The following is a 19,787-nucleotide window of genomic DNA, read 5'->3' as shown; positions in this document are numbered from 1 at the left end:
CTTATAAATTATATTTGAGCTGTGCAGAAAACATTTTCTCTAACATGGCAATGTCTAAGTATTTCTATGCCTATCTGCTTAACCAAACATTCAGAATAAGAAATAAATATTAAATGTATTAACGTTATAGTAAATTACTGTTAGAAAGAAGACCCAAACCAGCAACTTCATTTTACAACTTGTGGTGGCTTGAATAAGAATGGTTCCCATAGGCTCATATATTTGAATGATTGGTCACTAGGGAGTGCCATTATTTAAATGTTAGGTGTGGCCCTGTTGGAGGAAGTGTATCACTAGGGGTGGGCTTTGAAGTTTTCACAAGCCCATGCCAGGTTCAGTGACTCTGAATGCTGCCTGTAGATGAGAATACAGAAGTCTCAACCCCTTCTCCAGCAGCACCACGTCTGCCTATATGCTGCCATGCTCCCCACCATGATGAAAATGGACTGACCCTCCCAATTAAATGCTTACTTCTATAAATAAGAGTTGTCATGGTGTCTTTTCACAGCAATAGAACACTGACAGACACACAAACCACAGCTAAGCAAAAGGAAATGAACTATCTGAGGTCACAGAGCATATTAGTTTCTCCAAAGTCATTGGTGATAGGGCACTCTTGTATAAACTAACAACCTAATGTAGGAATGCAATTGAATGGACGACAGACAAAAATTATGAGGTTGGAAAGGATATACTGATAAAGGCATGTCACACAGTTTATATCCTAATATAAATGTATTTTTAAGTCTGTACCTTTTTAAAAATCGGAGGCAATGTTTACAATATAAAATATTTTACATTGTAGGCTTTTGTCCTTGTAGAAAATTAGGAAATCTAGGCTGTATCTAACAAAATAATACAGTGATAGCTTATATTTAAGAGATTGAATGGGGCCTTCATTCATTACATTTTTAAAATAATCTGTTATGTGCCAGTGACTAGTATAGATGCTAACAATGTAGAAATGAACAAAATAGACAAAATTCCTGCTTCACAAACTTACCATACACTCAGCAGAGAGACAGACAAGGACATGATCTCTGCTAATGGTAGGAAGGAAGGCGTGAGGTCTCTGAGCCTGGGGAGTCGGGGGTTTAGACAAGGCCTTCAGGGTAAGATGAACTTAGGAAAGCCCTCAAGGAAGATACAGAGCTGCCACTTAGGACGTTAGGAGGAGGAGAGACTTGAAGACAACAAGTGCAGAATGCATTTGTCTCATGGTCGGGCTTTAGCAAACAGCTACTTTATGCTTTCTCAGATACACTGTGTGGCTGACATATATAAGGTATAACTTTATCTTAAAATCCAGCATGAATCCCAAGTGCACTCCATGTTTCAACAGCAGAGAAAGGACTTCTTTGGGGAAAACAGTAGATGTTCTTAGCCATGCAGGCGGTTGACAAGAATCATCCTAGACACACTTATGAGATGCAGTGACAGCTGTGACGAGTGCACAGCAGAGATGCCCGAGGACACATGGCAGATGATGTGTGGACTTAGAGAACTCAGAGGAGATGCAGATTCCAGATAAGCAGATAGGTGAGATGAAGTTAAATTCAAGGTGGAGGGAGGGATTCAATAGCGATAAAATACTAATGGACAAACAAACAGATATTGGAGAGGGAGAACAGTGTAAGGCTAATAAAAGGGAGATGCACCATGGGAAATCTCACCAATAAACTAGATCAAGAAGTTGACAGCATATTGAAGACAAAATGTAAGAGGATTTCAGACTTTCCAACAAAAAACAGAGAATGAGTATGGTAGGAACAGGGTTTTCAAGACCCTCGAGACAATTTAAAAATACCAGTTTAAGGGTTATGGCATAGAAGAAGAATTTCATTATAATGGCATTAAAAACATTTCAACAAACCGTTCTCCAAAATTAGAGAAATAGGAACCAGACCAGACAGAGAAGATATTTACAGTATCAAATAAACAGGAACTGCGAAAAATTCATGTCATCAGATATAATTAAACCACTAAATATACAGAACAAAGAAAGAAATCAGAGTACAAGTGCCATGAAAGAAGCAGTACATTTATGCAGAAAAGCAGGCCTCTTGAAATAACAGTTCTCAACAAAATCTTTAAAAGCCACAGTGGTCTGGACTGGTCTTTTCCAAGTTTAACTACCAACCCAGACTTGTGTATTCAGCAAAACCATTTGTTATAATTGAAGAAGATAAACTTTACATGGAAAAATCAGGTTTAAAGACTCCTTCAGAATGAGGAGGAAGACAAACATCCTCTGGAGCCACAGGGAATAACAGTTAAGAGAACAGAGAAACAACACTACAGAATCACAGGATGACAGAAAATCATACACACCTTACAACAAGGAAACATTTGATTGAATGGTAATATAATTAGCATTCTATCCAGATGCTCAGAATACAAATTCTCCTTAGCAGCCCATGAACCATTCTAAAATAGACCATGTCTTAACATAGAAAACTCGTTCTGTGTGAATGTACGACGTGTGTGCGTGGATCCACATGTACACGTGCCATGTGTACTCATGACGGTCAGAGGACTGCTTTCAGCAGAGCCTCTCTTCCTTCCCTCCTTCCCTCCTTCCCTCATGGAGTCCAGAGACAGAGCCTCGGCGTCGAGGTTACAGAGTGAACACCTTCCCCTGCGATCTTTCAGCACACAATCTCTTGCATCCGTCAGATTATGGTGTAGTAACACTACAGTTCTCAGCAATGGAAACTCAGAGATTTATAACACCATACTAGAGAACGAGGCCTTGAGAAAATCTTTGAGAAAAAAGTAAAAGAAAGTAAGCGAAAACATGCCAAAACTACGAAAAGAGTCCCAAGAAGAAACATAGCTACCAGTACCACAAATAAATAACTTGACCTTTAGGTCTTACAAAGAAATAACAACAAAAAGCGAGAAGAAACTAAGCCCAGAACTAGCAGACATAGATAAATAATGAAGACGAGGGCAGAAGTTAACTTAAGTGAAACGGGGTTAGGAAAGTATCTGTAACGGCTCCTTTCTGGGGTCCGTGGCCCCGACAGCCATGAGTAGTCGGCTTGGTTTACAATACCAGGCACGAACTCCTTCCTGTTGGTCAGGCCTTAAATCCAAGCAGAGAGCACTGCACCAGGATTGCAGTGCCCTTTTTTGTACTATCGGGGATATCTCACTGAGTTGTTTGTTACCGTAGGGTGGGGGTGTTGACTGCTGAAACAGGAGCACCTTTGGATGCTCTTCAACAAGAGTAACTCTCGAGCTGATCAAAATGGAAGGCAAGCAAATGGGCACAGGAGGTCTGCCTTGTTTTTATTCTAAGGCTGCGCCTTTCCCAGTGGTTGGGGCCTGGCCTCAGTCTTTCTCAGTGATGGTGCATGGGGAATGGGAAAGAAGGGGTTCTGGGAATGAAGCACTGTGTGGGGAAGGATCAAAACCATTGAGTATTAGTGGGGAGGCTCGAACATTTGCATTCTACCCACAAGCTATTTTGGGAGGATTAGAAGATTTGCATTCCCATTCCTAAACAAAAGTTTTCTCAAAGTGTTTGATAGAAAAGAGTACTATCTATTATTCCTTACAATAATACTTTTTTCTTTGCAACACTGTAATTTTAGTACTTTTTAGAATTTCATACATAAATATCCTGTATTTTACATCATTTCTACCCCAATTCTTTTGTACCTTTAAACCCTGTTACATTAATGATTATTGTTTGGCTACCTTTTTTTTTTTAATTTTGAGGTATAATTCAAAAGAGACTACATTGTTTTGATGACTTCTTAAAACTATTGTGTTTTTCTAGTCTTCCAAGAAGGACTACTTTACTTTTAGAGTTACTTCTGAAGTCATGTAGTCATCAACTTTGGGAACTGTAAGCAAGGGTGCAGCGAAACCACCCAGATGCACCTCTCACGGGTAGGAAGGAAGATTATTGGGTGAGCAAACCATTTGCCTCCAAGAATACAGGATAGGGACTTGGTGGGAAACAAGCAGGATTTTATTTGATAGTTAGCAGGGTAGGGTCTTTGGGCTGCTGCAGGCTGTTGAGATTAACTGGATTCCTGTGCCTGAGTAGTTGATGCTTGAGGCAGGAAAGGGAGATAGTGTCTGACTTGTGAGATTCCTGAGGAATGCTGAATTTAGGCCTCTGTTTACCCAGTAATAGTTCTTCAGGTTACAAGGTCAGATGCCTTCTGTTTTAGACATTGTCACCTGCACTGCCAATTTTACTAACTCCTTACTTGACATTCTAGCCTTTTGTTGATAAGGTATAATGGCATTTAGTCCTCTAGTTACTTCCAGCTGAATGGGGACTTTTGGGGCATCTTAGGAAGGCTGGAACATGGGTCAAAGGCAGGGGAATTAGGCATACAGGCAATGGGAGAATGTAGTTTACTGACTGTTGAATTATTTCACTAACTCTTTCCCAAAGGAACCTGAAGAGACGGAGGGAAATTTATTACTAAGAGGCTAGAGACCAATAGGCCTAGGAGGGATAGGAGCCAGGGTCCTAGAGAGGTGATGACTCTCATGTTGGAGTCATCTCTTTAGAGTTTCTAAGCCAGCTTGTATATAATTTTAATCTCTTCCACTTGATCAAACTGGTTCAGGAAGTAGCAATGTCTTTGGAGAAAAGGCAAGTTCTGTCTTCAGCAGTCTACTGACATGATCCTATCAGCCAAACCATTTTAAGGTAAGGAGTCCCCTAAGCTCCTCGGTGGGTTAGCCCTTTGCAGGACTGCTGGGGCAAGGGAGGTGAGTGGATTTTGGACTAGTTGCAGGGTAGAGGGGTGGAAATCTGATGAGATAGATACAGGCTATGGACAGAGGTTAAGGAGCTTAGGGGACTCCTCGTCTTAAACTGGTTTGGCTGATAGGATCATGTCAGCATATTCTTAGAGAAGGGGTTCTAAGAGAATAAGAGAAGCTAAGTAGTTATGGAGTAGGGCTATTTCCAGAGGAAGTAAATTTCTCAAAAGGATAGTCCCACATTAACTCAAATGGGCTTTGAAGGGACAGGTGTGCTTTGGACCTAATGGGGCCTACTTTGCATATGAATGCTACTAAAAATTAAAACCTAAGTTGACCTCAAGAAATGTACTCTGTGAATGTTGACAACAGAAGGAACATCTTGCTTGTTAATATAGTTACTATTATTTACTGACTGAAAAGCTGAGGAAGAAACTCCATTTTCTTCATTATATCAACACAAAACCACGACCCTTACCTTAAAGGGAATAAGAGATATTCGGAGCTATTTTGAGTGATCATGCCCAGGGAAACATGGATTTCGGCTATACCAAATTCCATATTCCAGTGTGGAAGTAGTTTCATGAGTTTTTAGAGTTTTGCAGAACAGAGGAAATTATAAATCAAGGCAAGTTTAAAATCCATTATGGATACATTGGTGAGGTGATGCAGTGAGGAGCTTTCTTATGGGCCTACCATGCAATCTAATGAGATTCTTTGCTCTTGGGCTGACAAAGGTAGTAGTCTGCTGAGTTAATAGATTCCAAAGGCAAATAAAATGTATTGTCACAGGATGTTTAGTTCTGACACACACTGGGGTAAGAAATGGCCATTTCAGAGCCCAAGATAAGACTGCCTTCTGGACCTACAGTTCTGACATTCTGACCAGGCACTCGCTCACTCCAGAGACAGCTAGCTTCTCAGGGGTTTTTGTTCATAATTGACCCAGCCGAGGTGTAGTCTAGAATTTCCCAGAGACCCCAGCAAAAGAAATGAGCTGAGAGTATTGGTTCAGGTTTGAGAAATCTGAATATTGGTTTGTATGAATTTACAATCTACATGCAATATTGGCAATGTGAAAACAGCTTTTACAATTCTACCTATATTCACATAGGTTCTCCTATTAGTTACTGAACTTTTAAAACTACTGTTGTAACATCACAATGTCTTACACCAATTTAGTACACATACAGTGCAAAATGTGTAACTTTTCTGAGGTAAACCAAAGACATCTTTCTCAAGGTTCAGCAGCCTTCAGCAGCATTTGATGGAGGATTTTTAAAATATAGATTTATAATAGATAAGAAAGAAAGAAAGAAAGAAAGAAAGAAAGAAAGGAAAGAAAGAAAGAAAGAAAGAAAGAAAGAAAGAAAGAAAGAAAGATAGATTGCAGGGTTCATTTCTGTAAACAATGCACTAAATTTCTGGTCAAGATTTTGTAGGTTGTGTGACAGATGATCTGTTTGAGAGTGGCGCATCCATGGTCATTTATTCTCTGTACTTGAGTCTGTGTAGATCTCGGTAACCTCCAGCTGTGGCAGAATGTAGCTTCTCTGATGAGAGTTGAGAGCCGCACTTAGGTATGAATACAGGTTCTTGGCTAGGTCAACAGTACCAGGCATGAGTTCTCCATGTCCAATTAGTGGGTTACTCACAAGATTTAAGGCCAATATTGTAGCATTGTGAATATTTTGTTGGGCCAGTAGTACAGCTGCAGGCTATACCGCTAGTTAGAACCTTAATAACTGTTCTCCCTTAGCAGTTTCAAATATATAAGAGCTAACTCCCCTTTCAGGTCAGCACTTGCTTGATTTCTGGTCCTGTGACTGAATTCTATGTTGTCTTCAATAATAGGGTCTTCCCTTCAACTTCTTACTCTGGTGTCACCTACAGAAGCAGCCATGCTACAACTCAGAGGACAGACTGTGGGAGACACTGTATAGTATACCTGGGTGCACAGCTCTGTGCTTGCCCCTTTTATGTCAGGCACTTTTCTTTGGCCTTGTTGCAAGATTATAAGAAGTCAGGGTTGTTTATTACTTTTCTCTTTCCCTTTCTCTTAATAGCTGGGTGGGCCAGTTCTCACTTCTTTTACCCTCTAAGTGTGACCTTAAACAGGCTCCTTAGTCTACAATTCCATTTTCTTACACAATCTTGTGTACTTAGCTGAGCAGCATAATTAAAACTGCCATGTTCGTTCAGTCTTATGGTGTAGCTTAAACTCAGTTGAGCAGGAAGTTGAAAAGCAAAGGCAGCATAGGGGAAACAGAGGACAAGAGCTCTGGAGGGATAGGACGTTTGGTGGAGCAGTATTTTACACCCTGCATCCCCATCCACCAACTGGATGCAAGGCTTTAATGCTTCTTAACTGGTTATGATTTAACAGAAAAGAACTAAGTGTATTAGAATTGTAGTCCCTGGATGGCAGCATCTAGGAAAGAGTCATGCAGTTGGTGTTAGAGAGTAAGCAGTGAGTGGTCTCCACTCTATTACTTTGTGTGTGGACCAGGACACTGTTAGAGAGGAAAGCACAAGAAGCTCTCCCTTGACCTGACAATCAGAACTACAACAGTGCTATTTCAGTGAGGTTGAGAAGAGCCATCCCACTCTCTGCAGTGCACAGCAGTTAGGTTATAGTGGCAGACAGCATAAAAATGCTCTATTACAAGCATGGGGTTGACGGGGTGAATGGCAGGACAGACTACATTTCAACATCAGTTCTGATTTGTGTAAAATACAGCCAGTTTTGATACTGAACAGTTGTCTGGACCGCCTCCTAAATTTGATGTGTCAAGTTTTCATGAATTAAGAAAAGTAACTTGTGGGGCTGGGGATTTGGCTCAGTGGTAGAGCGCTTACCTAGGAAGCGCAAGGCCCAGGGTTCGGTCCCCAGCTCCGAAAAAAAAAAAAGAAAGAAAAGTAACTTGTAGTTCTAAATACTCATCATTTTTGTAGAAAGTATGTATCCATAAAGTCATTTTTGAATTTTATTTTACTACCATGCATAATATTAATGTACTCTGTGATTTTTAGGAGGAAACGCAATCATTGTTGGAAGACCTGCATGTTTACCATATCAATTACTTCCTTGTTTTGAGATGTCTTCATAATTTTACCTCTTCTCTTCCCAAGTACCCACTGGGTCGACAGGTAAGTAAGATTTCCTCATTGGGAGTCAACAAGTAGGAGTATAATACTTCCTTGTCTGACTTCTCTATTACTCAGGCATCAGACTTTGAAGTGAAGCCAGCTCTTCCAATAAGCAAACAATCCATTCCAGCTGGGCACATTCGTAATGGTGGAAATGGTTCTGTTCTGAAACTTAGAGCTGGAAATGGGCACGTGAATCCCAGCGGATCGTTTGCTCTGTGCTTGTGCTCGAGAGTGTAAGCCTTGCTAATTTGGCACTCTGTCTGTCCCATGCATAGGGAGAGCTAGTTCTCTACCCCTGGGGAACTGGGAGGTGGAAACTGTTTGCAAGTATTTAGAGGTTAACTTTGCATTGCACCCAGAATGAAAACAAACATAGCACCTCTGCTCTTTGCAAAATTATGCTGAGATGACCTTTTTATTATACCCTAAACTTATGAGCCTGAGTAGGATACATGTGAATGGGACATATTTCGTTTTCAGACCATTCCGTCAGAGTTTTAGAGATCAACTAGAACATCGGCCTGTGTGAGGCTCTGCTGATTTAGCTATTAAACCTTCAATTATCCCATCTTTAATGATACTCTAAAGGGACTTAATGGTGTTGGCCACTCCCAATACAATTGGACTTTTATATAAGTTTTACTTTTGTAGTATCTGATCCAATATATGTCAAGAAGCCTCTTGTAATTTAATGATTTTTATTAATAGCATGAACATATGATGATAACTAGTAGGCTATAAACTTGATATGCGTTTTTTATTCCTCATAAATCATATCCTGCATTTATAGATTAGGGAGCTGTATTGTACATGTTTGGAAAAGAAGATATGGGATTCGGAGGAGTACGAATCAGCCTTGCAGTTGCTGAGGTAACTTTGTTGACTTTCTTTTCTGTCTGCTTTAAGCCTGCCAGGAACACCTTCCTCCAGAACTCCTGTCCGCCCAAAGGCTTCCTGTGTAACCTGTATGTAAGAATATTTAAACACCTTTTGAATTATGTGTGCAGATTCTAGTGGAGTTAATGTAGCGACCCTCTATTCCTTTACTGAAGTTCTGGTGCACCTTCTCAGCTCACACAGCATTGACAGCTGACCAGCATAGTATGTATACATTGCGTCTGGCCCTGAAGTTGCTCATATGATGTTATTAGAAGACATTCTAATCCTAGTGTATTGATTTTGGGCCACATGTAACCAAAACTAGTTCATTGTAAGGAAGTCATTTTTTTAGAGCCCTCCTTTTTTTCTCTTTCTTTTTAATTTGGCCATGTGTGCCCAGCTCTGAGGCCTTTTGTTTACCTTTACCGCTTGACTGTCTCTGATTTGCACACATGGTTTTTAACATTTTCTTCTCAGGGATCTGGGTTCCAATTTTTTTGTGATATAGGGTAACAAATAGAGACAATGAAAGGCCTTTAGGGTTCGCATTAAGGGAAAGTGTAATCAACTGTGGTAGGAGGAGTCCATGGTGGTCATGGGGCCAAGGGTTAGCATCCCTTAGTTAGCTTTATAAAGTTTTAGGGATTGGAATCTGGAAGACATCAATCATGAATGACCAGGATGAAAGAAGACAGACAGACAGTTATATCCAGTGTAGGGTATGATACCTCAGAAGCAATTTGTTGAAGTTTGAAAGAGGAACTTCTAAATAGCCATTTAAAGAGATTTAGGGAATGTTCAGGAAAGGCTTTGCTTGTTTGGCATAAATTCCTATCTGAATTTAATTTGCGGTTATCTTGTGAAGAGAAAGTGAAAGTACTCAACTGGTTTACTCTTTCAGCAGGCCTCTCCTGGTTTCTTATTTTCAGTATTTCCTGCGAAATAGAGATTAATCTTCGACAAGTGAACTTCATAACATTCTGAACTTTCACATATACGATAAACCTGGCAAAATTGTTTAGTAGTTTTGGTTGTACTTTCCTATTGTGTTTTAAGACCCTGTAGGTATCCACATATGTATCCTTTATTTTTAAAGTCCCCTTTAGTTCTTCCTGTAAGTATGGGTCACTGCCATGTCGCTGTCTGCTGACCAGGTAGCTTCTGTGGAAGCATCTAGGCCATGTCTGTTCCCACTGACTCTACTCCTTGGGGACATATACTGGCTGGAGCCCAATCCTGGGAGATTTCATGGCCTCTATTCAAGAGGACAAACAACTTACCAAAGGAGTCCCATTATTCCCTGGATGCTGCTGACCTTTAAGAGAAAGGGCCACAATATTTGCTATGGTTTGGGGGGCCCTCTTAGTATTGTTGGTGTAGGCATCCAAGGTTTGGGTACTGAACTCGGAAGGAAGGTCTTTCCAGTCTTGTAATTTTCACTTTCCAAACTGTTTCCCAAGTGGTTAAAACCTAACAAATTTAGAGACTGGAAAGGGTGGTCAGTGCTTGCTGTTCTTGTAGAGGACCTGGATTCACACCTCATTGTGGCTGGAAGCTCATTGGTGAGCTAGCCTAGCCCAAAACTCAGGTTTTTGATTTAGTTAGAGACCCTGTCTCCAAAACTAAGGCGGAGGACTGGCTTTTGAGTCGGCTCCACAAATATATTAGCTTGAGCAAGTCACTGATAACCACATAGAGAAAGGAAAGACCTGACATTCACAAGTTGTCCTGTGGCCTCCACATGTGTTCTAACATTCATGTGCACATACATGTGCACAATCACACGCCTAAGTAATATAGACTTAATAAAAGAGCATAGAGCAATGACAGGACCCCTGCGGTCATCCCTTGGCTCCTGCATGCACACACAGGAGCACTTCTGCCCATACCCTCATGTGCATTGCCTCAGTCACTGTTCTGTTCTGTAAAGAAGTAATCCATGGCAACGCTGGTGAAATGAAGCTTTTATGGGGCTTGTTTACAGTTCCAGGGGTTTAGTACATTATCCTCATGGTGGAGGAGAGGGAGAAGCATAGCAGTAGGTGTTGCAGCAGTAGCTGAGATACATGCCGGTCCCTAGGCAGAGAAGAGAGAGAGAGAGAGAGAGAGAGACAGAGACACAGACAGACAGACAGACAGACAGACAGACACAGAGACAGAGACAGAAAGCGTGACAGAGAGCATGCTAGAGAGCACCATGGTGCTTGGCATACACCAAGTGCTTTTGAAACCTCAAAACCCACCTCCCGTGACACACTTTCTCCAAGGAGGCCACACCTCCTAATCCTTATAATTCTTTAAGAGTTCTACTCCCTGGCACTAAGCATTCAAATATATGAGCCATTGGGGGCCATTGTCATTCAAGCAACCACACGTATTCCCTGCTGACATACAGATATCAGCCACTTCAGCAGTGAGAAAAGGAACTACAGTGGGTGATAGGTTTGTATGCAAGGCTTAAACTTTCCTCGGTCGGTACAAATGAGGATGTGAACACAGTATTTTTGTTGTTTTCTTTTCTTTTGAGATAACGCCTCCCTGTGTAGCTGAGGTCGGCCTTGAGTTCAGAATCTTCGTGTCTCTGGCAGTGTACATGCCAACTTACAACAGGAAAGAGCGTGTTAAAAAGAAGTCTGTTAACTGGATTTACTTTTAGTCTTTATTCCTTCCAAGTCGAGAAGGTCAGATGGGCACAGCAGGAAGTGAATTAAGTTTGTGCAGTCACCGTGACCAAGGCAGTGTAAGAAGAGAGCTCCTTGGGTTGGGTTGCAGGGGTTTACTTTGTGGTGGTAGCAGGCATCACAGCAGCAGGCGGCTCACTTCTGGGACCACAAGGATTGCAGAGACAGTGCCCAGCTCTCAGAGCTGCGCTCTCTCCAGCAAGGCTGCACTTCCTCTGCCTCCCCAGACAGCACAACCACCAGATACAGCTGACATTCTTATTCAAGCAGACCCAAAGTCTAAAAACTGTAATACAGTTATTAGTGATTTAGGTACAGTGTAACTATGAAGCTGAAATTTCTTACTATATGGAAAAGTAAATTCCCAAAGAAATTTGATTTCCACTTAAAAGTTTTGTTTTTGAGATAGGGTCTCACTTTGTTTTCCTGGCTGGTCTAGCTAGGTAGACTAGGCTAGCCATGAAACACCATGGTTCCTCTTTCCCAACTGCTAGGATTAAAAGTGCATGTATGACATCATACCCAGCAATACTTCTTTTTCATAATTTTAAATGTCATTAAATTGTTTCTGTATGTTTATAAACTTTAAAATAGGAGATTTCTGAAACTTTATTAGTCTAGGATGGCATTCAGGCAAGCTTGTACTGTCAAGGGGTAAGCACCTTTACCCCATGGGTCATCTCTCCAGCACCCTAGCAGATTGATTCATTGTTTTATAATTTTATTATTAGAATCTGTCATCCTTCTCTTCTTAGGTATTCCCAAATTCATAAATGCATTTATCTAGGAAGAATTTACTTCATCCATTCCTGGGTTTACTAAATTCAGAATCCAGTTAGGGCTCAGAAATGTCAATCCAAGCAGGGTGTAGTTCCTAGATCTACAGAAGTAATGGTGATAATAGCAGCTACCTTTCAGTGAAGGCTTGCTGTGTCAGTACTGCCTCAGGCACTCCTTAGTCAGGGTTTCTATTCCTGCACAAACACCATGACCAAGAAGCAAGTTGGGGAGGAAAGAGTTTATTCAGCTTACACTTCCACATTGCTGGTCATCACCGAAGGAAGTCAGGACTGGAACTCAAGCAGGTCAGGAAGTAGGAGCTGATGCAGAGGCCATGGAGGGATGTTACTTACTGGCTTGCTTCCCCTGGCTTGCTCAGCTTGCTGTCTTATAGAACTCAATCAAGACCACCAGCCCAGGGATGGCACCACCCACAATGGGCTGGGGCCTCCCTCCTTGATCACTAGTTGAGTTCTGTGATAACTCCAGCTTGTGTCAAGTTGACACACAAAACTAGCCAGTACAGGCACCCTGAGTACATTTTGCAGTCCAGTGTGGTATACCTTTCCGGTAGTTTGGTTAGCCATGTTTTCCCTGGGGAATCTGAAGCCTACATAGGGACGATGAGTAAGATTGCTTCAGTGCTAATAGGATCATAATCCAGATCTCATTTAAAAGCTGTTTGTACCTTCAGCTTTTATTTGCCAAGATCTAAAGTGGAAGTCAGGCTATAAATAAAGCAAAACCAATAAATACCAAATGTAGTTTCCATCTTTTTATTAAGTTGAGCCCAAAAGCACTGAGGATCAGACATAGCAGTTATAACAGGGACAGGTAAAAGTCAACTACCACCAAAGAGAAGTGATGGAGAAGCTTGCAGCTTCACAGTAAACGTCTCCCCTCCTGTTGACACATTAGGTATGTACAACACATCGGGACGGTTCTTGCTGTTTGCATAAAGTCTGAAAGGCAGTTTTTCCTAGTTGGCAGAACAGGAGCTTAAATGTAAATCTTTAAAATCAAGCATATTTTCTTTTGCATTTCAAACAGAAAAGAAATGTCCCTCATTAGGTCTTCCATGTTCAGAGGTTTCTAAATGGTTTCGAAATGAGCCAGGAGTAATAGCTTCTGTGGACTCTAACACCTCACTCACCCTGACTGTCTCAGCACACAGTGCAGACAGAAAACGAAACCTTCGGTCTACATGTCCCGACTGCATTCTTAGGAGCTTACTGCAAAAACAAACTTATACATTGAAGCTGTCATGGACTCTCCTCTCATTGTGGAATTACAGTTCTCAATTTGGTACTTAATTTCCTATTTGCATTTATTTACTTCGAGGGTGAGCAGCTAGCGGTGGGGCCATGTCTGTGGAAGTCAGAGGACGACTTTCTGGGTAGTTTCTTCCTCCTGCCATGTGAGTTTCCAGGGATCAAGTGCCTTACCTGCTGAGCTCCATGTCACTGGCTCGGATGGAGGCTGCTGACTTAAGTAGTGTCTTAGTTAAGGTTACTATTGCAGGGACGAAACACCACTAGCAAAAGTAACTTGGGGAGGAAAGAGTCTGTTTGGCTTACATATTCCAAGTCACAGGCTACTGAAGGAAGACAAGGCAAGAAAAACAGGAGCCTAGAAAGAGAAACTGATGCCTTGGCAAGAATCCTCCACACTTACTCCTCAGGACTTGCTCAACCTGCTTTCTTGTAAGACCAAGGAAGGACCGTGAGGTGCCACCTACAATGGACTGGGCCCTTCCACATCAATCAGTGATTAAGAAAATGGTCTACAGGCCTGCCTACCTCCAGATCTTATGGAGGCATCTTCTTAATCGAGGTTTTCTTGCCTTAGATAGCTGTATCAAGTTGGCATAAAAGCTAGCCAGCACGTAAGCTCAGCTTTCGATCAGTACTTTGAATCACCTTGTTAGTTCCTAGAGACTAGAATTCTGAAATCTAAATGTAGCTTCTGAAGTTTCAGATGACAGTGGAATCCTTCCTACAGAATAAACTAACCTACTGCATGTTTCTTACTTTTAGTATAGAGATTGTTGGTCCTAAACTTGCATGGTGTTAGATTTACAGGAAACCAGACAGAAAGCTGTATCTAAAGATTTCGAGGCTATTTCTTGAGTAATGGTTTCAGGCTCCATCTGAAGGGTAGCAACCATAGATTTCCGCCATCTCAAAGGCTGTGAATGAAACCACTGAGCATCCAAGTGCAGTAGAACTTTAGCGTGGGTTGGGTCAAAGTACTCGGCCTTCACTGCGGGCTTCTTAAGCTATGAGACTGGAAGGTGTAAGTTAACTAAGAGATACCAAGTAATCAACTGGTAGGTTACCATTCTTAGAACTACTGTTGGTCTCACAGTATGAGAAACCTGTGAAAGTTGTTACCCAGCACAACTGCCCCCTCCTATTCTCTTGCTTCTTCTGTTGGCCATGTGATCTCCCCCCCCCCAAGTGCACTCCTTTCTGATGCCACGTCCAAGGCCTTCATCAGATATGTAACCGTGGGACCGTTTACCCAATTTTGGACTTTATCCTCCACAAGCTAGATAGCCCTATTCACTTTAAAAAGTACCTTGCATTGCCATTTTGTTGCAGTAAAAGAAAATAAGTGCTTACAAGAATACCATAATCAGACAACAAGAAATCATATGATAAATACTACTTTAGAAAATAAAAGGAATAAGGTTTTTTTTTTTTTGAGAGAAAAAACTGGGAAATTACTTTTATTTGTGAAAAAGATGGATGACTTTAGATACTGATCTCAAATTAATTCCACAACAGGACTGACGTCATCCACTTAAGTAATGGTGAGCAATGACTTTATCACTATAAACATAAAAAGATAGGAGGGGTTTTTTTTCTTTGCTAATGAAAGAAAGGAATTTTGTCTTAAGCACATTTACAGTGAGGTCTTATATCTGATGATCTGAACTGGTGTTATGTACGCTACTCATGTCCTGCGTGTTCCTAAACTTCACTCTTGGTTCTGTGTTTCTTTCTATGGTCCCAACCTTAGACACTTTATTACTTCTTTAATGGCTTCTAAGATTTCTGTGGTTTTCCCCTTCCCTTCATCAGTGCACACTCCCTCCAAGTTTCTCTGATGCATTCAAGTCTTGTGGGATATACAGTGCAGATCTTACAGTTGGCATATATGAAGCTAAAATCCTGATCTTGCTCCCTTTCTGTATCCTTCTCGTCCAATCAAAAGGAAGTTAGGCTGCCTGTGGGATTTATCAAGACCCAGATAACCTCTCTCTTGTCTGGTATAGATTGAGTCATTGCCATTTCTCCTCTTGGTTATTACAGTAGTCTTTGGCTTGGTTTTTCTGATTTCATACATCATGTTCCTTTACAAAGCAGCAGTCAGAAGTCTTTTGAAAATATGACTAGTAATTTTATTTTTTCTTAAAACCATTAACATGAAATTTTGTTCCCACTTAGAGATAAGGATGCTAAGGACCAGAAATGAGTAATAGACTTGTTCTGTCTTACACTATCAGAACCAGGTTGTGAACACAAACCTTTGCTAACTAAGCACATTGTTAAGAAATCTATATTTTTAAATGTCACGAATGTTAGATAAAATCTTTTAAAAAGATGGGATTACTCATTACTAGTGAAGATTCTGTTTCATCTTCTGAACAAAGACATTTATTAAATATGTTGAGGAAGTCATAGGCTCTCCTGTCACTGTTTTTCTAGAATGCTGGCAAAGGACGAACTGATGGGCATACTTGAGCAGTGTGTTAAGGTTTTGAATTCCTCTACTGAAAAGCAGCTTAGCAACACAGCACAGAAAATAAAGGGCTTCCTGACCCAGTTTCAGAACCTTGATGGTAAGTGTAACATCCTGCCCATTGACAGCCCTTTAACCAGAATGTCACGAAAACTCAACACTGTCAGTCAGCAGAGTAGTCTCTGAATGTGACATCGTAACAAGTACAAATAGGCAAAGTGTTTCTCCTCTGGGTTTGTTTAAAACAATGTAGAAAATCAAATGGATCTGTACCCTTGCCTTATCTAGGGGTGCTATGATGGGGTTGAGGAAAGAGATCTGACTCAAGCAACAGTTAGACATGGCGTCATGGAAATGCCTTCTTTGGCATGTCGTCAGAATCCCTACAGCAGCAGATATCCCTTTGTCGTTAAAGTCCTTTAGTTCTAGGAAGCAGTCTTTGTGGAAATCTCATACCTCTGTAGCTTGTATTCAGGGGAATCTCTGACCGGTGCTCAATTATAGAAGATCAAGGCAGGTTAGCAGTGCTAAGAAGGCTTCCTCCGAATTATGTGTGGGAGGTGACCTTTAGCACCACAGCAATGACCCTGAACCACTTCACAGAAGTAAAATGTTAAAAGACTAGAAGTTGGGATTATTCCCGCTATGAGAAAGTGGAATCTGGGAAGAAATGTAAACTGCTTTATACTTCACTGCTATCGATACAACACCCAGACTATAGCCAGTCTCTCTTGGCTTCCAGCTCAGTGAGTCTCTGTGTGTGTGTGTGTGTGTGTGTGTGTGTGTGTGTGTGTGTGTGTGTAAGTGTGTATAAGATCAGTTCACAGTTGTAGTTTCACCAAAGAGAAGCCACTCTTAAGGACATAAATAAGGCCAAAGATATAGAAGAATATAAAATAGTCTCAGGAATTCTATAAAAAAAAGAAACTGCAGATACCATAATTTTAATTGGAGTTCATGTAACATGACCTAATGAACAAATCCTGTGGTAGACTAGCACTAAAGGATTGCCACTTTTCAAATGGAATGGCTGAAAATTAAAATGTTTGACAACAGTATAAAGAATAGAATGTTTTATGAATTAAAACAAAACCACCATCCTTATAATTTTGTCTTTATTTTCTTGGTTTAAAAAAAATTGTTATTAATAACAAAGTATATTTAAAATTTCTCACAAGAAGAAATATTTGGTTATTTGCCACCTATGGTCTCTTTACACTGCTGATGTATTTTAATTTAGAATTAGATTGGAGAGGGTTAAATTAGGCTGAGTTATAATCAATTTTACGGTTCTGTTACATGGCAATTGAATGGAATAAAGAATTTAGCTAGTAGTTATCCTGACCTTAGGTTAAAACTTTCTAAAATCAGGAATTATCTTCTGGTTCTATAAGAATAGTGTATATTCTTTAGCTAAATTTTTATGTTATTTTTGAACCAAACCATTGTCAGGTTCCCAAGTCAGTCAGAGAGAGTATCACATCCTCCTGAAGCACAGCCATACATTTATATCAGTGAGCACTTTATCTTCCTTGAAGCTTTTATATATCACTTCTTTATACTAAACAGAATGAATCAAAAGTAGTATAGTGGAAGGTTAGCGCAGGTCTATCAGAATGTAGCTGATCGTGCTTGAAATCTTAGGTCAAAGGAAGATACTTTCAAGTCTGTACCATTTTTTATATAGGCTTTTGCTAGAAACAGTCTGAGAGTTCGGTAGCTACTGGTGAAGACCTCACTACATATAAACGATGCAGTGTGTTGGCTTCAGCTTCTGGAGGGAGTTCACTTGTCTGGCAGGCTTGCTCATGTTTAAAGAAGCATGTATCTACTTCCAATGCCTCCTTTCTGCTGTGTATTGGTTTTGCATCCAAAGCAGATAGCAAAGAGGAAGAGGATGCTTGTGGTTCACAGCCAAAGGGGCTGCAGAAGACGGACCTGTACCACCTTCAGAAGGTAGGGGTCTCTCTTCCTCCAGCCGCACTGGGGGTGGTTCCCTTGTGGTAACTGGTGCTCTAGAATCGGTCTGCTAGAATGTCATCACATTCATCTTACATCGCAACCCGAGGCAATGCCCGCAGACTGAAGCTAGTAACTCAGACATCCTGATGCCATCTAAGCCGCAGGAAGGGGCTGAAGTATTACAGGACCTCTCAGGCCACTCCTATGGAGACACTGGAGACATCTGTAATCAAAATCCCTTTTGTGTCCTTGTTCTTACCAATGGAAAAAATTAACCAAGTGCCCAAACAAGCTGGACAGCAATTCATTAGGTTTTGTTGCTTTATTTTAAAGTCCCTCCCACGGCCCAACAAAGCAGCTAGGCAGTAACCGTCGAAGCTGCCGAGAGGAGGATAGGCTGGTGTGGCAGCAGGCAGCCTTGTGGCAGGGAGCGTATCTGTAGAGACTGTGGAAGCCCAGAGGATTAGGACATTTATTGGCCAGCATGCGAAAGAAAAAGGAGTAACCGTGCCTGAGTCAGTACTCAGAAAGACTTGCAAACCCAGGCAAACTTCATGGAGGTTTTTACTAATTACATAAGATGTTGAACTTCTGGAAGAAGGTAAATGAACCAGCCTTACTAGGGAAGCCTCCCAGCCAGGCCCTCCATTGAATTAATTCTCAAGGGAGAAGACAGTGGCCCATCTCCACCTACAGGTAGACTCCCTTCTGTGCTACAGTTCTGTTTGTCTCACTATCTTCCTACATTATATATGCACAGTCTACAGTCTACCTGACAGAATACAGACAATTCTGAAGCCTTAAGGAAGACAGAATTAACTGTAAAGGGGAAATGGAACATGGGTTACAAAAAGAATATGAATATAGTATACTTCTCTTTTTGATCAGAGTTAGGAGACTCTAAGTCAAAATTTGACACACACACACACACACACACCCCAATAGTGCTGAGAAGAAAACCCAGGGTGTGTCACCACTGGCTAGAGCTGTACCACTAAACTACAAATCTCAGCCTTTTTCTTTTTTTTAAACAACACTCATAGGGTAAAAGAGCACTTGATTGCCAGAGGAGCCTTCTTATTCCATTTCACCCAGTTAAAATGTGCCACAGAATTTCAGTCTGGGTGGAACTGCACTCTGCGCCTGCTGCTCCTGTGGCCGAGGCTGTGGTGGGTGGGGATGGATGGGGGTTTTCTTCCGCATCCTCCCGCACTCTTCCTCATGCTCCAAGTGAACACTCCTGTGTAACTGCGCAGTGAGGTAAACTTCTTCCCGTGAACGTTCACTTGGCTTATGTTTAAAGCAAAACAGAGGGGCAGATTCTTAACAGAAAATAAAGCACATTTTGATCTGGTTCTGTCTGCACTCTAAGTAAAGGGCATCAGCTGACTCCACATTAGTGACAGCTCAGAGTGACTCTGTTCCTAAGTCAAAGACGGCATACTTTAACCCACTCCCCACTCTGCCCTGTAGTCCTTACTGGAAATGAAAGAGCTAAGGAGAACAACTAAGAAGCCAACCAAGTTTGAAATGCTCAGAGAAAATGTTATAAACTTCATCGACAACCTGGTGAGGTGAGTCTAACGCTCTGAGGAGCTAAAAGTGATCCTGTTCTTCCATGACCCCAGTAAACTCGCTATCCACAGCCAGTCCAAGTGTTTCTGCCATCTGATCAGAGTTAGTACTTTTCTTGATCTTCTGTCCTTGTCCAATCAAATGATTTAGTTTAGTTTTTACTGTCAGCTCAGGAAGGCAGGTTTAAACTTCATCTAGCCAATTAGGCCAGGTGAGGAAATGTGTTTCAGAGTATTTTCTCAATTTTGCATTATTCTAACCATTTTCTGCCTGTAG

At 41.2% G+C, this 19,787-nt stretch overlaps 1 protein-coding gene across 6 annotated transcripts in view; it reads left to right on the top strand.

Annotated features, from left to right (window-relative positions):
- The window catches only part of Orc3 (origin recognition complex, subunit 3), a 56,591-nt gene that overhangs the window by 28,315 nt on the left and 8,489 nt on the right, over positions 1-19,787 (top strand). For 2 of the 6 annotated variants that reach the window (XR_015619697.1, XR_015619696.1), the window contains exons 12-16: positions 7,768-7,884; positions 8,678-8,757; positions 15,941-16,074; positions 17,662-17,930; positions 19,410-19,510. Coding sequence is in view for 4 of the 6 variants with exons in the window: in XM_087548865.1 (XP_087404991.1) it covers positions 7,768-7,884; positions 8,678-8,757; positions 15,941-16,074; positions 17,851-17,930; positions 19,410-19,510 (512 nt within the window). In the remaining 2 variants the exon portion in view is untranslated. The remainder of the gene's footprint in view (positions 1-7,767; positions 7,885-8,677; positions 8,758-15,940; positions 16,075-17,661; positions 17,931-19,409; positions 19,511-19,787) is intronic. The other 4 variants (XM_087548866.1, NM_001025282.1, XM_087548865.1 and 1 more) reach the window with 2 other exon arrangements.

This window comes from Rattus norvegicus, chromosome 5, assembly GCF_021556685.1.
Source record: "Rattus norvegicus strain SHRSP/BbbUtx chromosome 5, alternate assembly SHRSP_T2T, whole genome shotgun sequence".
In the NCBI taxonomy this organism is placed as follows: domain Eukaryota; kingdom Metazoa; phylum Chordata; class Mammalia; order Rodentia; family Muridae; genus Rattus; species Rattus norvegicus.
Note: the sequence above shows the minus strand (reverse complement) of the source record. Positions and strands in the feature narration are given on the sequence as shown.